The sequence below is a fragment of the Equus przewalskii genome, chromosome 4 (genome assembly GCF_037783145.1).
Source record: "Equus przewalskii isolate Varuska chromosome 4, EquPr2, whole genome shotgun sequence".
Lineage (NCBI taxonomy): Eukaryota > Metazoa > Chordata > Mammalia > Perissodactyla > Equidae > Equus > Equus przewalskii.
In genome coordinates this window covers 38,029,994-38,047,107 of record NC_091834.1, presented here as the reverse complement: position 1 = coordinate 38,047,107, position 17,114 = coordinate 38,029,994, and the positions used below count along the sequence as shown (strand labels likewise).

Sequence of the window (17,114 nt, the reverse complement as noted above, 5' to 3'; positions counted from 1 at the left end):
TGACTTGCTCAGAATCAATCCGAAACTTACTCGGGGTCCCATGAGGCCAGGCTCTCCAGGGCGACCAGAATCTCCATTGGGACCTCGGACACCAGCAGGGCCACTTGCACCACGACTACCAGCAGGGCCCTATCAAAAAGAAGGCGGAGGAGGGAGCCCAAAGCAAATGATACCCCACCCCAGAAGCATCAGGTTCCTTCCCAGCAAATGAGTAACGGACAACTTACCATGACACCAGCTCTGCCGTCAGCTCCAGGAAGACCGCGAGAACCAGGACTTCCCTGTAAGAAAGTACATGAAACAGAAGAGAATTGGAGAAAACCCTTAAATCAGATAGTGCCGAGGTTACTGAAACATGGCACGTATGGAAGAAATCTTGATCCCCTTAAGAGGGAGATATAAACACAAACCGTGCCAAAAAACTTCACCCAAACCCCAAAGGAATGTGTGGAGGAGGCATTCTGCAAAAGTAGGTCAATATTGTTTCCAGGCCAATTTTATAACACACCAAGTCGAGAGTCACTGATTTAACAAAGCAGATGGAAAGCAAATACTTCCTTCTTCTAGAAAATGTACTCAGTAATTCTGACCAATTCCCAGCGAAGGGGTGTCATCATCTGCCTCTGGTGTGTCTGAGTGTCAAGAGCATTTGGAACCTACTCTCAGTCCAGGAGGTCCTGCGGGGCCAGTGGATCCAGGTTCACCATTGGGGCCTCTCTTTCCTTCTTCACCACTGGGACCAGGAGGACCTTGGGGCCCAGCAGCGCCCTGTTTAATAAAAAAAACAAAAGAAGAGGAAACAGGAAAAATAATTTTTGTCATATCTAGCTAGAGAAAAATGGATTGAAAATGTAATAATTTCGTAAAATTGTGATTATAGAACTACTTACAGGCTCACCCTTGTTACCACTCTCTCCTTTGGAACCAGCTGGACCAGGCTCACCCTAGGGCCCAAGACAAAACAGTGGTCAAAATGACTAACATCTGTCACAACTCTCTCGCAGGCAAACATCTTGAAATACTTATGGATCAAGGTAAAGAGAAGCTCGAGTTCTCTAAAAGATGTGCCCAGTTCATATTTAAGTGACTTATCGGGAAATGGTCTTGGTTCAAAGGACATGACTGATACTGTAGAAATGTGCCTCACTGACTTTTGGGTAATATTATAGGATAGCAGGAGGGGTGTGTGTGTGTGTGGGGGGGGAGGTTAGAGAGGGAGAAAGTGTACGTGTATGTATATGCACTGATAGAAGAAATACAAACTAAAAATGCTAAGAAAGGAAAAAATAAGAATGATAAAACTACAAGAGGAAGTCTAGATAGTGCTGAAATGAAGGTGGAGTTGGTACTTCAGGATGATGAAAGCCTCTGCCATGACCACTTACAACGAGTCCTCTGGCACCAGTAGCACCAGCAGCACCAGCAGGGCCAGGAATACCACGGGGTCCAGGGAGGCCAGGAGCCCCAGCAACACCGGGCAGGCCCTGGGAAGGAAACACAGCATCATCCATCATAAGGCGATCGGCAGGAGAGGCAGCACTCATTTAAATGCCTTTAAAACCACAGCAGCACATCTTAGCCACCCCCATATACTCACAGCGGCACCCTTAGCACCAGTAAGGCCGTTGGCTCCAGGGTTACCCTAAGAGGAAAAGGAAGGGAGAAGGATATCTGTTAACAGGAATATTTCTTTTCTTTGTCCTCACCGTCATTCTTTTTTTTTAACTTTCTTTCACTCAATAAGGTTAAAGACAAGGCTACTTACAGGAGGTCCAACGGGGCCAGAAAGACCCGGAAGACCCACTTCGCCACGGGGACCCGCGGGGCCAGCAGGACCAGGGTTACCAACAGGTCCAAGTTCACCCTAAAAGAGGAAACGACACTGAGCCATTAGCCAGCAAACAACAAAACAACGTATCTCTGTTTTTAGAACACCAAGTTGTACGAATTTCTTCAGTTGTAATCATTTCCCTTATCTGGTTTGGCAGCACAAGATTTAGGTTTGAGTTCCTGCTTTCCTGGCCTGCTTCTGTTGTCTTGGCAACGTTGCTATCTTCACCTACCTCTGTCTCCCTGTGGTAGAGACTCTGGTCCTCAGTTGGTCAGCCCTGACTCGTTTGGGAGTACATCCCAGAGGGATCCCATGGAATCAATTTCCATGCCGCCATCTATATCTATGCTCACAATGCTCAAGTGAAGAGAGATGATCTACCTCAAGCTTGGAGTGAGAAAACCGGTCATTGTATATCCTTTTTTCAGGAGGGACTAATTAAAGTACCTGTTCTGTAATTATCCCTCTATCTGCAAACACAGTCCCTATCTTTCACATCACAATAAAAAGCTTATCAAGGTAATGACAATGGTCATCAGTGTTTTTACCTTGGGGCCAGGGGCACCTGGGAAGCCTGGAGGGCCAGCAGACCCAATGGGGCCCTGAAATCAAGTAGAAAAGTGGTAAGAATCTTAGTAAATTAACATAGCAACAACAGAGGATCAAAATGGCTTAGAGTGGCTTCACCTTATTTAATATTGGCAAAGGAAAAATTGACAGATATTCCGTTATTAGTATCTTATCAAAGGGAAGACATTGAAGGTGTCCAAGGTAGGGTAGATTTTACTTTATATATCAATCAAAACCCCCAAGGATAGTAGTCCTTACAAATGAAACCTTTGAAATACCTCATAAAACATTTGGTAAGGTGTCTAAAACGTTATTATTCCATAGGAAATTAATAAAGAAGATAGCTCCCATCTCACAGGCTCAACCCCTCCCAAATTCTTCAGTGTCAAAACTTACAGCAGGACCCACAGGACCCACACTTCCATCGCTTCCACGGGCACCCTATAAAGAAAATAAGACGTCAAGTGGGAAGTTAAATGGAAGTTATTAGAAGATTTTTTAAAGGTATAAAAATGGATAAAAATGTAAGCACTCACAGCTGGGCCAGGAGCACCAACACGTCCTCTCTCACCAGGAAGCCCACGGGCTCCCTAGAAGCAGAAATATTTTCAATGAAATCCAGAACGCTCATTTAACAAAAGGCACAGGCATCATTTACTTTGTCCAATTTCCAACATGTGCAAGAATCCACTAGCAATAAATAGGTCTTGTTCTAGTTCCAACTAAAAGGCAATGGATTTCAATTAAGTATGCAGAAGGCTATTAGAAGAATTGCAAAGAATACAAGGCTGAGGGAAAGAGTAATTAGCAAAAACATTAAAGAAGTTCCAGCTTGCAAAGAGTGTACACATTTAGATTTACAATAAGGTAATCCGTACTTACTGCTTGACCTGGAGTTCCATTTTCACCAGGGGCGCCAGGTTCACCCTACATGGAAAAGAAGGATTGAGTTTTTGTTCATTACATATATTGATTATTTTTTTCTGATTGGATAATTTTTATCCTATTATTTCCATTTGAACCATTCATACATTTTGTAGTATTTCTTACACATATAGACTGTTTCTCAATTATGCCAAACACATAAATTTAAAAAATTTCTAAAGTAAGGGTTGATATTTGGATAATACCACATATCACGGTACTAGGGAGATGTGGTTAAATTGAGTGTTACTTACCCCCTCCCCAATTTTCCCCTTAGATTTTGGATATCATTTACATTAGGCTTATATATCAGGAATGATATCATAAAAAGCTATGGCAGAGGGTAAATTTGCTTTCAATAACCATATTTACCCCCTTTAAAGTTATTTTGAACACGATATTTTCATTTTTGTAAAATATGCATGAAAATTTCAAGCCTCATAATATTTCTTAGAGCTGTCTTATTTATTTCCAATCTATATTCTTGAGTAAAAACCATGGCAGTGGTTGTAGTGGTGGGGTAATTTAATACAATGGCACATGTCAAAGAACTTAACTTCAAGATAATCTGATTTAGATACAGAAGAAACATGGTTTGAGAGACCATTTAAGGACCCTTCCTTTCTAGAATCCTATGTGAAGTATATTCTTTGGGCAGAAGCTCTAGCATGGGGGTCAGGAATTCTAGCCTATGCCTTTCTAACTACCAGATGTTTGACTTTGGGCAAGTCATTCACTCTCCCTAAGCCTCGGTTTCCCTTATCTGCAAAATGAGTAAGTCTCCAAAGCTCCTCGCAAGTGCTAGCATTTTATGATGCTGTGATTAGTAGTCTGAGCTATTATATTAGGCTCTTGGGAGAATGAGTTTGACCTTATCCATTTGTGTGGCAGCTGGAAAGTTAGAACAGATTCTCCATATTCATGTTCATTTCTGGTCCCACTAGTATTCCTTACTCATTAATTTGTAATTACGTTGGTATTCACTTTAATATCACATTATCTCCTTAATAGGAGAGAGAACATTTTATAGTTGAAAACGCTGTCAAAGAAGAGCCTAGCCAAGAGATAACACACTTCTGAGACTTTAATTACCTAATTAAAAATTTTTTGAGTGTGCACAGATAAATCACAGGAAAGAGGTTGAAAAGTGTATTGTGACATGAATGTATGTATCTAATTAGTGCATGGCAAAGGAGAATTTACAGTTTAAAATCACACACAGTGTTCTAATATCTGATTATATGTTTATTTACTTTCATTTTGGCTGCCGAGAACAATGGAAATTATAGGACAAAAGGAAATAGAGAAAGAAACTACTGGCATTATTTTTGATCTCAATTGTTTAATAGATATTGAATTAAATAAATATTACTAATGGTTGGCCTTTGGTCACAGAATCCCATAGTCCCCATCATTGAGGGATCTGAAGTACAGAAGAGGAAATAAGATACTCTTCAGAATTTGAGTACCTTCAGTAAAAACATACTTCCTGATGGTGACGGAGAATTACAAAGAATTGTTTTAAAAACAATGCTCCTGTTTTAGTATCTACCTTCACACCTGGAGCACCGGGCTGTCCCTTCAATCCATCCAGACCGTTGTGTCCCTAAAAGGCAAATTCCTATTGTTAAAATGTTGTCCCATTAGACAGCTTGGGCAAATCATACATCTTATTTATTTGCAGTTAAAATCTCCAGGGTGAATCTTGTGACTGCTTCAGTAGAAAGAAGCCCCGTGCTCCAGCTCCAGGCAAACTCGCTCCACTGCTCTAGCTAAGTTCTGTTCCCTCCCTGGACTTGAAAGGGAAGGATGTAGACTAGATGCTGTCTTACATCCTTTCCATCTTCAGTAATTTTATGATTTTCAGACGGTTGTAAACATCTCAAGTTATATGCATTGTATACCATTTTCTCCGTGGGGATCCTCATCTGTTGGAAGTTTATGAACAGATTGGAAAACCTCCACCCCATTTTACTTTCCAGCGATCTTACTCTTTAACACTCTCTCCACTCTGGCGAACCCCAGAAATTTGGAAGCAAGTAAGTATCATATAGAAGTTTAAATATAGTTGAGGTTTTTCCTAAAAATAATCAACATTTTCTCTCATGGGGTAAAGAATGTGCTTACCCTAATGCCCTTGAAGCCAGGAAGTCCAGGCGTTCCGGGGAAACCACGAGCACCCTTAAAAAGTAAGACAGAAGAAGATGAATAATGTGTTTGTTGTAAATAAAAATACAACGATTTCTTCCCTCCAAAGTATTTCTTCTTATCAAAGTTTAAACTTGGAATCAAAGACTGGTATGTTTTTAAGCACAGAACAATAAATTAACTTGCTCTAATGTGAGTAACTAATACTATGGTATTTGAGATGCCTCAGACGTTTGGACTATAAACTGTTGTAAAAAGCCTTACCTGTGGTCCGACAACTCCTCTCTCACCAGGTCGTCCGGGTTTTCCAGGGTGACCCTAAAACACGAAAGAGTCACAGGGGAAAGCTCTTCTTGGTAAACAGATGGAAGTGGGGGCACCTTAGTTTTTACAATAGGGGAAAAAGCCATCACATAAAAATGCGGATGCAAATATATATTTAAATAACAATTATATTTCCTTAAATACAATCAAATTAATGAATACTTCATTAAAATAATATTTTCCACGTGAGGACAGTATGTTAGGCATGTTCACCTCTTGGCAGAAGACTTAGTTTGAATCTAGAAATTCTCCTTGAGGCAGGAGTGTTTAAAGGGTGTTTTGGAAATGCGTAAGAGTAAATACTTACATCTTCACCAGCCTTGCCAGGAGGGCCAGGTGGACCCCGAGCACCTGCAGGACCCTAAGAAAACAGGAGACGCATCGTTTTGTTAAGGCTATAGTAATAAATTTCCTGAAAAAAAATTTATCACAAAGGGAGAAAATGTACTCACAGTTTGACCAGGTTCACCAGGCTCACCAGCAGGTCCTTGGAAACCTTGAGGGCCCTAAAAGAAAATAATATGTCATACCCCAAGCTTTTATTTAATTCTCTGTCTTTTTACATAAGAGAGATGACAAGCTTTCGGTACTCACAGGGGCTCCAGATGCTCCAGGAGGGCCTCTGGGTCCCATCAAACCCTGTAAAGAGGACAGATAGTTAGAGCTGATGAGCTGTCATGGCCTTGGCTGGAGTTAGAAAGGATTAGCTTAGGAGTGCCCTAGACATTTTGTGATGGACAGATGAATAGAATTGTTCTGGTTTTTTGTCATAGTTTTTGTCCCTCCCAAGGAAACACTTAAGGACCCAAGTTTCCTTCACTATTTCTCTGTCTTTGCTTTTCGTTTCCTCCTAACCCAAATCAGCAGAACTCAATGAGAAGTGGATGAGGTGGTTCCTTAAAGTCATGCACAGTGAACACGTGGAGATAGTTCTCATGCGATGAAGTGAATCAGTCTTTGCACGGTACAGAATATACAACTACCTTGTATGCAGCTGATGAAGCATTTCCATTTGGATTCCCTCAGTTGTATGTCATCTCCCTATGTCATCCTTGGCCAAGAAATTGATATTTTTATTGCCACAAAGGGCATAAATTGAAAAGGATCAAAAGTCCTTCTTAGTGATTGGAGGGAAGTTTCCTATAAACTTACAGCTCCTTTAAGGCCTGTTGGTGACTGATGCAAATGTCAAACAAAAGTGAATGCAATGAGAGATGAAGGAAAAATAAAATATTATTGAAATATCCTACTGGAAGAGTCTATTATATGGTATTATTACTGAAAATATGGCCTAAATGTCAGCATATTGTTCTCCCTTTTGTCCTTCATTCTGTAGCACACAAGTAGAGAAAAACAGCGTTACTAGTTTGCAAGCTAAGTACACATTCTTGACTCCCCTTTGCAGGAATCAATGCCTGTGCAAGCTCTTCTGTAGGGGCCTGTTTCTCTAATGCTGAAAAATTGCACAGACAAGTCTCGAGAAATTTGTTCATGACACATCAACCATGGTATTCCGCAGTCAAGCCTGCCCCACTGTATTAATGCCTAGAGTGAAATAATAAGGATTTTATTAAAAAGTACATCATATTAATTATAAGAATTCCTTATTTGGTTTTAGAAATTGCTTCAACATTAAAAGAAACTGTCACTTTTCAATCAAAATAATTTTTTTAGTCATACATTAAAAATAATTTTCTTTGACACCATGAATTTTTAATTATATTTATTCATTCTTCCGTGTATTTGCAACAATTTCATTTACATAAAAGGCAGTTTATTTTGTGGAGGCTGTGAGATGGATGATGATTACTCATTAATTCAGGGAAGAACCCTGTGGGGTTTTATAGTTATTGATTTTTCAACAGGGAAAATTATTTTGATACTTTATTGCTGCCTATATTTGCTATTTGTGAAACACATATCTCTTGATTACATATGTCTGTGAATTTATGTGGATGTGTAAGCTTAAACTCTATTTCACCAATATTTAAAAGTAAAACACTCTGCTTTAGGCCTCACAGAGAGATGTTCCAAAGTCAGGGGAATCTGAAATCCATATTAATTTTCTGGGCTTATGTAGGCTTTTTTATTAACACTTTACTTTTTTTTTCCCTTTAGCTTCTTCTTGAAATATAGGTACTGTTTTAAAACTGACTAATGTCCAGCGTTAGCTGAAATGGCTAATTTCAAACATCTAATATAAACAAAGCCAAAAGAAAATCACTACTTCTTCATTTCATACGAATGTTTTAAATTACCAGGAAAAATCAGGAAATTGGAAATCATCAATTAAAGGCATATTACTTCTCAAGTGAGAGTTTTAATTTACAGAAAATATTATCTTGCCCATATAGTGCATTAGCTTATTGCGGACCATTAGCTCCAGCAGAACATCTTCTTTCGAAGATAGAGCACTGAATGCATGGTCCAGGTAAAATTTGTATTTTCAAGACCATGTTAACTTCGGGCAGATAAATACCTTTGTTTGGAAGTAATTAATTAAAATCACTAAATTGTGTGTGCATGTGTATTGAACTGCAGTGTTTGATTAACTTAAAGTTTTTACTTCTGGCAATTTTCCCCTCTATCTTATACCTAGTAGTAAATATTTTGCATGTTCATATCAATTCTTTCCTAACATCTCACTAATGCTTGTTAGAAGGTTTGCTTATTAAAGATAGACCATCGTGATCATAATCACATATGAAACTTTTCTAAACGTGATTCAAATTATAGGATATACTGCTGAATATTTGTTCTGAGTGATTTAAGTGCTTAATTTTCCTCATATTCTCTTATGTTGATTTATAATTAATATGCTAAAAAAGGAATTTTTATCAAAACAGATAAAAAGAAACATTTCCTATACTGTTAACTCCTTGAGAGAAGATAAGAATCAGTGAGAATATTCACTGCTATCTCCACAATGCATAACACAGTTTTGGGCTCATCGAAGACAACTGATAAATAGTTGTCAAATAAATTAATGTTTTATTCAAGTCCTAGACACATGAGCCATGATGTTGAATCTCAGACATCTTGCCTGGCGCTTAGTCCTAGTTCTGTCATTAACGACCTGCATGACCTTGGGGAAGGGCTTAAAATTCTAGCTATAAAATGAACAGACCGGACTAGAACTGGTTGATCCTTTCTAGCAAGTTCACAGGATTTAATAGTTCTGCATCTCTAAGGGTTGCTTAAAATTCTAAGCAACGTTAAAGAGTAAAAAAACTATCAGACTGATCACTCTTTTGAACTTAATTGATTTACCTAAGTTACAGTTCCTATGTCCAGAGATTATTTCTTGGATATAAATATCTAATCTATCCTAAGGAGGCATCTTTGTAGAGAAAATTGACCCCCCCCTACCTAGGCTTAGATTTTCATAGATTTGAATACAAAAAGAGTTGCTGCTTTTATCTGATCTAAGTACTGAGTGTAAATCTAAGTAGCTAAATAAATGGCAATGTGAAATTTAACATAAAATAAGTTCTCTATTCAGTATTTTTTTTGGCTAAGATAAAAAAGATAAGCATACCATTGGTCCAGGGCCACCTCCTTTTGCATCAAACTGAGCAGCAAAGTTCTAGAGGGGGAAAAAACCCATATATTATATATATATCATAATTATACTTGATGTAGTTCATTTTCTCATTCTCCTAGTAAAGACTTTTCTGTTATTTAAAAAGGAGCGATATTTTTGATATAATTATGAATTTAGAATTCTATATTCAGCTAAATTCCTAAAAGGTCAGGAGAAACACAAGTTTTAAAACTAGTCCACACCTAGTTTGAGGTGGGCAGCTTCCCTCCTTTATTTTTCGAACCCTTTCCTGCCCTGTTACCCTTCTCTCTCCACTCCCCAAGCCCCCCCTCTACACTGAGGAAGGGGAGATTTCCAAACTTTAGAAATCGCTGAGCGTTCCTTATAAATTAAGCAGAGACCAAGAGGACAACTTTGCATCTCCACCTGTTGCCCGGCTCCTCCAGAACTACACAAAATGACTAAGGGACCTTTTTCTTGCTGGAGTTTCAAAAAAGATACAAAGAATTTTCAAGTTTAGAGGAAAATTAAATTAAAATGCCCCTTGGAAGATTAAACTTTTAAAAAATACTTCACAGTAATAACTTTACTGTTAAAGATCTCTCTTATAGCGGTAGATCTATTAAAAAAGGTGCTTTTTAATACACTCAGTAGATAAGCAATCATAATAAGATCTTTGGGGCAGAAAGGTCTTCTTTTACAGGCATACAGTGGGGTATGAGAATCAGGCTTCTGATTCATAGTGCTAACCAATTAAGCAAATATGTTTTCCTTCCTGCAGCGAGGCCATTTGGCGCTCATACCATTGTTAAAGACATAAAGCTAAAAGAAGATATTAATGAAAAAGGGAAATGTACTTTTCTCAAATTAGTTTCAAGCAAATTAAGCCTAAATCTGCTTTGAATGTTGGTTTAGCAGACTTCAAGCCAAGGAGAATAGAAAGAGTAGGATGTTTGCGAAATTGCTTAAGATCAGGGATTTCACTTATAATTCAATCTAATCAAACCCTTTAATAATGCAACACCTCTTATTTGTGCCCTTCTGATAAAAGATATTAAATCCCCAAATTAAATAATGGTTGCGAAGGCTGCAGCTACCTTCAGTGAACACAAAGGTCAGTCCTGTAATTGACAAGGGCTCACAAAGAGAATCGGCAAAGCAGAATCTTGAATGAAGAAACCAAAGTAATGAAATAAAATATACTAATATCCAAATAGCAGACTCTCCCTTAACTACTAAAAATAAGTTCCACAATGAGCCTTCTTCCAATAGAGGTATAAGAAACCAAAGTTAGCTGAAAGTTCACAATACTTGAAAAACCTTACCCCGCCAAGACCAGGGGGGCCAGGAGGACCAGGTGGACCAGGAGGGCCTGGGATACCATCATCTCCATCTCTGCCTGGTGGGCCTGGTGGACCCTGTTGTGTAAAAAGTGAATTAGGTGAGGGTTAGACAGACCCTGTAGAAACCCATACGTGAAAAAAGGAGACCTAAGAATACATGTGGTAAGATCAGTTGTTCAGGCCTTTCAAATGTGCAAGTGGTGTGGAAATGTAATATGTCATACTTGTCACCGATTGAAATTCACTTATGATATGGGTCTATTTTAGGAGGAGGTTTAGTAAGTGATGTTCGAAGAAAGACATAAGACTGGATAGTTCCTCTAGGAAGAAGAATATCTCAGCCAATGAATATTAATTCATAAGGGAGCTCCAGCATTCAAATAAGATAGAAATTATACCTAAAATTTATTATTCTACAAACTTCATATGGTTAACAGTGCACAGTGATGTACTATATGTATTGATTGACTGTCAGAATTTGTCTGGGATGAAATTATTCAATTGTTTTGGTATGTTACATATGAATAGCAGATTAACTGAAATGATAATAAAGCAGATTTCCTACCATTAACATTATTTATGTTGTTAAAGTAATTTACTGACATTACACCACCTCTAATAGATTGTGTGAGCCGAGTACATTTACATCTGCACTTTCCCATAGATATAAGATATGGGTATTTATATTTTGGCAAAAGTGTCATATAATGCAAACCATGTAGTTATATGTGCCATATAAGCACAGAGATCTAAAAACACATGAATAAAACGTAAGCGTAACTTGCACAATTATGAATGTAGACAGAAAGATGTTGTTGACTGCTGTTTCACTACCATTTCAAGGCTACGTAGAGATCTTACTTGAAAAGCAAACAAAACATTTTAACAAGAGAAGGACTGGGTGGTGGTAGGTAGATACATTTCTATTATGTACGTGTTGGACAAATCAACTAAAAACAAAGAAAGATAGAACATGCAAAGAATATGGCTGTCTGTAATAGTTTTGCTTTTTAAAAGGATAATCTTGACCTGAAAAAGAATATTGATTATATATAATAACACCCAGTTGCCTCTTCTGTAGGGTATTATCTGCTGAAAAGGTGGTGCAATTATCTGGATACACAATATTATTATAAATTGTCAGTCTCTTGTAGTTTCTAATATGTAGTTATTTAAATATAGGCCGAAGCCCTTTAATAGTTCAAAAATTACACACCCTTTCTCCGCGTGGTCCTCTATCTCCGGTTGGGCCCTACAGGGAAGATGCAAGCAGCACAGTCATAAATGTCTAAGCAATTTCCAGTGAACGAGCAATGCATTCTTGATAATAATCAGTGGGTAAGACTGATCTAACAATGCTATTAGATAGTAGCTATAAAAATGGTACCATGCAATAGATAAAAGTATATTGTTTTTATTATTATTAAATGTAATTTTTTAAAACTCGGAGACTAGAAGCTATGGTCTCCAGTTATTAGGCCAATATTATAACTACTCTTCTTAGAAAGATTTCTGTGGATAAAATTACTATTTTGTTACATCGTTAATGGCATATTTATATAGTCAAAGCCTTGTAAAATAAACTTTCTTTTACTACCTATAATTAACACAATACTCATTCTATCTCCAGAATAAAAACAAGTTTGTTTTTTCTTTGGTATGTAAATCATCAGTTTGCCTAATATAAGTGTAATCAGAGATGATTCTGGAAGATAATAAAGCTTTGGTATCTTAAATATCAAAGCTACTTTATTTTATGGTTTAACTAATGCATATTCATGTGGGCAAAATCTTGACAAAGCATCTTCCTTCTATAGTATACTATAAATTTAGTTAAATTATAACTTATCTCTGATCATTTTAGATATTATGGAGAAGTACTAGACTCTTACCTTTCCTGCAGTTGCCTAGAAAAGAATAAAAAAAATATGATTATGAGGAAAATTGTATATGCATAGGTTAAAATAGCTCCCATTTCTGAGAAGTATACAAATATATCTACAGAGTATATATATTGTGCATAACTATATCTTAATAGTTCAAAGTACAATTTAAAATTTTACCAATAAATCAAATAAAATATGTACAGAACTGAAATATATACTTATCTGTAATTATGCCTCAAATTCAACTCATGAGCTAACAATTTGTTCATAATACTCTTGCAAATGATTCCAAGGGAACGACAGGATTCTCTAGCTCTGGGAAGTCTTGGGCTTTGTAGTAGCTGATGCTAACCCCAAACTTCCCCTGGAATATTTACTGTCTATTTCTTATGAGTGTTCTGAGGGTGGGCTTATTCAGTAGCCCCGCCCATTTTGGAAATTGGGGTGGGTACTTTCTACACAGCCAGAAAGGTTTGACTACCATAACCCTTGATGATTTTCTTGGAAATCCAGGTTGGTCAACACCAATGTAGCTTCCCCTTCCTTCCCCAGGGAGGGTATTACTGTGCCCAAGGCAATCTAAGCATAAAAAAAAAAATTCTAAAAATAATTTCTCTTACCTCTTGTAAAGCTGCAGAAGAAAAAGGAAAGTAGGAAATGATTATTAGTATCATTTTATTGATCAATAGCACTGATTAACAAATAGATATATTAGTCTACAAAATTGACTCACCTAATTGAAGGCCCAATTGTTCTTCAATTTTTTATTAAGAATATTCTAATGACTTGGAAATTATGCAGGTCAAAAGCATGGCAGGGATCAGGGGTGATTCGTTTACAATATTAATACATAAATATAATTTGAATTAAATTGTTAATTATTTACTATTTTATAAATGCTATGAAATATTAATGTGTCTGAAGGATATTTCTAATATTTAGTAATTAAGCTGGTAAATTGCACAAGTGGATCGTTGAAGTGAGCAAGACCAGAGGCGGAATGAGGAAATAATTTATGGTTTAGATAATTTTTGATACTTAAAAATCAAAAAAAGAGAAAATTTAGGGAAGCATGTTACCTAAAGTAGACTTTGCTTTTCATAAAACATTAAAGTTAGCACTTCACTGAGTCTGTACCATTTTTAATGTCCTTTTTCAAAAGATCTAATTTGCAAATTATTCACTATGATAAGGGATTCATTCGGACATCTGAAATTTTACTTTAAATTGGCTCACTTGGGTAAGGTCATTTTACCAGTATGTATCACTTTTGTTCCTGAGAAAGAATTGCTCTGTATAAATGGAAAAGCTGTGGATTAAAGATCTTGAAAAATAATGGGAAAAAATAACACCAAAGTAATATCCCCCCCCTTGGCCATAATTGCTATAAATCCTTAAAGACTGAATTCCTCTCCTATGGTATAAAAATTATAGGCTAACAAAAGATATACATGTGGCCAAGCTGGCAACAAGATGAATCACCCCTAAAAATTGCTTTAATTAGGTGGCCGAGAAGTGTGTCATTTGGAGTGGGAACATCTGTTGCCACAGTCACAATTCAGAAGGGTGGACCACATCCAGCACTGACATTTAAGGGCAATTTATGAGAATTACTTTTAAATTAGGAAAATGATATGTTTACTTCATTGTGTCCATCAGTAGGAAGAATAATTATGCCTGGACTTGATTAACGGAAGTCCTTCTGATTTTGGAAATTTGCCTTTTAATTACTCAGACTGAGCCATTTTGAAGAATGTGTGTTTGGTAACTTTTATTCCAGACTCTGGCTGGCTGTCGATCACAAGGTGAGCTGCCTTTTGTACCTTCAAACTTCCCTAGGTTTGTCTTCATCTTTTCTCTAGGAATCAACACTTTGCCCCCACCCTCAGATCTCATAAAAAAGAACTTGGTAAACTTGGAATTTATTCAATGCAATTATGCCTTAGTGTCCACAGTAGTGTATATACCAAAGTGGAGGAAGGGAGAGAACACACACACACAAATGCACCAGTAATGATGCAATGGTAGACACCGTGGCATGTGGGTGGAGCAAACTTTGGAGTGTTGGGTGTGGCCAGATACCCCTCATACGGCATCAATTCAATATCTTTGTCTTGTAATTAGGCAGCCATTTTCAAGACAAAAACGGACTGATTTTCTTTATTCTATCTTGGCATGGAAGTCTGGTTATAAAACCTACAGCTGGAAAGTGGCCTTGGAATCCATTTATTTAATCTCTGCATTTTAGAAAAGGCTGACTTGCCCAAGGTCACATGGTAAATTAGTGGCAAAGTCATGGGAAAAACCCGGGTCTCTTGAGTCTCAGATCAGTGTTGATATTTCCCAACTTGCTGTGTCTGAATGTCTGATTGTCCTTGAGAACATGCTGAAGGGGTAACTCTCAGGCTCACCAAAGGGCAGAGCAGATTTCAGTTGAATAATGTTACCATTTCCATAACCAGGCAAGGAATTGAGAGGCTAATTTTACTTTTCAGAATGTATCCATTCCACGTAGCATCCATTTTCCTTCCCAGGATACAATGACTAGTTATTGGGAATAGCTTCAATCAGAGTGCAGATCACTTCCCTGTATAAACGTGTGGAGTATTCAAAGGGGGTTCAATCAGCCTAAGGCCTGGTCCCCTGTACTTTCATTGTCCTCCCTCCAGAGGGCGCCTCATAGTCATCATCACCATCGGGACAAGTCTTAAAACGTCCAGTAGAGAAAAGCCCTTAGGGGATGAATTTTATATTACCAAATTAAAGAGCTTTCTAAAGCAGGCCTCAAATTTTACAAGGTGGGCATCAGTGTAGTGATGGGGCCTGTTAGACGGAGGCCCTTATGTTCCTTCATCACGTCAGTTAATATTTCATTCTCAGGGAAAAGACTTTTTGTTTCCCTTGAGCTTCACTAACCAGAGGATCCAGATCAAGTTAACAGTCTCACTCCGAGTTAAGAGTTAAGAGAAAAGTTCCCCAACTTTTGGCAAGAGTCGAGCCTTTTATGCTTTCATTTCTAAAGTAATTTCCATGTTTCTTATCAATGCTGGCGTTTCTCCACATGCCAAAGAGCCTTCCCTCCGAGCTGTACCTCGGACTTAGTTTAGGTTTTCCTTTTTCAGACCATGGTGCCCACCCATCTAACGTCTCTCCCCCGTCTGCCCCAAAGAAGCCGAAGGCACTTACATTGGCATGTTGCTAGGCACGAAGTTACTGCAAGCAGCAACAAAGTCCGCGTATCCACAAAGCTGAGCATGTCTACCACTTAGACATGCAGACTCCTTGTGTCGCAGAGCCCCTGGGTCACCGGCGGAGGTATCACCTGGCGGGCGCAGGCATGCAGTCGTGGCCGGTACCTCCAACTTAGCCGAAACCTCCCGCCGCCTTGGTGCTAAAATAATAAAGCCCGGATCTGCCCTATTTATACGGCCAAAGTTTCCCTGGCCCGAGGGTGCCTCCAAAAGCTCCTCCACCAATGGGAGGGCTGGGGCTGGGGGCCCGGGCAGCCACAGCTGGGAGGAGACTGCGGGGGCGCAGAGGAGGGAGCGAGCGAGCGAAGGGGGGCAGGGACGTGGCCACGGGGCTGGCTTCTTAAATTGGTTCCATTCTTTTTGAGGACGTGGACACTTTTGAGGCTTTCAAGGGGAAACTCTGACTCGCTGTCTGCATACCTCCGCCCTCCCCATCCCCCCGCCCTCCCCCGCCCTTTCCAAGTTTGGAAACACTTTTGGACACGTCGGAGCGCTCTGCAGATACCGACGTGGGCAAAGTTTGCACATCCTGGGGCGGCCGGGCAGCTGTAGAGGGCACGAAAGCCCGGAGATCAAAGCAGGAGCTGTCCAGCCCGGCCTCACCTTGTGCCCTGAGGGCCACGGGCAGGGTGCAGGGGGCCCGGCGGGCGCAGAGCGGGCAGGGGAGGAGGGGCGAGGACTCGACAGCGTGGCGCAGCCCGAGGCCGTCCTCCCCCGCCCCCTCCACCCCGCCCCCCGCCCCCCGCCCCCCGCCCCCTCCTAGCTTTTCTCCAGCTTTGGGGTGTGTGTGTGCCTACTTTTTCAGCAGTAACCCTCTGTCTTTCTTCTGGTTCCAGAAGAGGGTGAGAGGGGGGTTCTGTCTGTGGAGGGTTGGGTTGGAGTCCGAGGACGCCTACTGTTGGGGGGTGGGGTGAGGAGCAGGCTAGGGGCGGCGTGGCACCCAGCATCAGGGAGGATATGCTTTGCGCGCGCTAGGCTGGACCAAGCCGTCGGGCAAGTCCTTCGACCTCCTCGCTTCCCTCTGCTGAGGCTGATTCTAAACTGAGGCTTTGGGGATTATATGGCCCTGCGAAATGACTACAACTGACCGACCTGGACACCTCTCTTACGCGGTCTCTCCTTTCTGAGGCTGCGGTGGAGAATGCGCCCCCTCCCCTTCAGGTTTCCAGTCTCCCCCTTTTCTCCGCAGACTCGTTGTTTGGATTTACCAGCTCCATCCTGAGCCTGGACGTAGATAACCCTCCAATGAGCCTCCTAATCCCTCTTGATGTCGCTGCCCATTCGCTGACCCTT

At 39.7% G+C, this 17,114-nt stretch overlaps 1 protein-coding gene and 1 long non-coding RNA gene across 2 annotated transcripts in view; one reads left to right on the top strand and one right to left on the bottom strand.

Annotated features, from left to right (window-relative positions):
* The window catches only part of COL1A2 (collagen type I alpha 2 chain), a 35,553-nt gene extending 19,581 nt beyond the window's left edge, over positions 1 to 15,972 (bottom strand). Inside the window, exons 1-23 of the mRNA XM_008524258.2 lie at positions 15,757 to 15,972; positions 13,191 to 13,201; positions 12,577 to 12,591; positions 11,901 to 11,936; positions 10,667 to 10,759; positions 9,336 to 9,383; positions 6,392 to 6,436; positions 6,250 to 6,303; positions 6,105 to 6,158; positions 5,738 to 5,791; positions 5,453 to 5,506; positions 4,878 to 4,931; positions 3,284 to 3,328; positions 2,938 to 2,991; positions 2,798 to 2,842; positions 2,380 to 2,433; positions 1,766 to 1,864; positions 1,598 to 1,642; positions 1,386 to 1,484; positions 891 to 944; positions 661 to 768; positions 228 to 281; positions 31 to 129 (exon numbers count right to left, since the gene is read on the bottom strand). Coding sequence (XP_008522480.1) covers positions 31 to 129; positions 228 to 281; positions 661 to 768; positions 891 to 944; positions 1,386 to 1,484; positions 1,598 to 1,642; positions 1,766 to 1,864; positions 2,380 to 2,433; positions 2,798 to 2,842; positions 2,938 to 2,991; positions 3,284 to 3,328; positions 4,878 to 4,931; positions 5,453 to 5,506; positions 5,738 to 5,791; positions 6,105 to 6,158; positions 6,250 to 6,303; positions 6,392 to 6,436; positions 9,336 to 9,383; positions 10,667 to 10,759; positions 11,901 to 11,936; positions 12,577 to 12,591; positions 13,191 to 13,201; positions 15,757 to 15,826 — 1,344 coding nt within the window. The 5' untranslated portion in view covers positions 15,827 to 15,972. The remainder of the gene's footprint in view (positions 1 to 30; positions 130 to 227; positions 282 to 660; positions 769 to 890; positions 945 to 1,385; positions 1,485 to 1,597; positions 1,643 to 1,765; positions 1,865 to 2,379; positions 2,434 to 2,797; positions 2,843 to 2,937; positions 2,992 to 3,283; positions 3,329 to 4,877; positions 4,932 to 5,452; positions 5,507 to 5,737; positions 5,792 to 6,104; positions 6,159 to 6,249; positions 6,304 to 6,391; positions 6,437 to 9,335; positions 9,384 to 10,666; positions 10,760 to 11,900; positions 11,937 to 12,576; positions 12,592 to 13,190; positions 13,202 to 15,756) is intronic.
* Positions 767 to 2,354, top strand: LOC139083027 (uncharacterized). Its single transcript, XR_011539522.1, has 2 exons — positions 767 to 1,034; positions 1,745 to 2,354. It is a non-coding gene; the product is annotated as an uncharacterized lncRNA (long non-coding RNA).
* Positions 15,973 to 17,114: the final 1,142 nt, after the last annotated feature.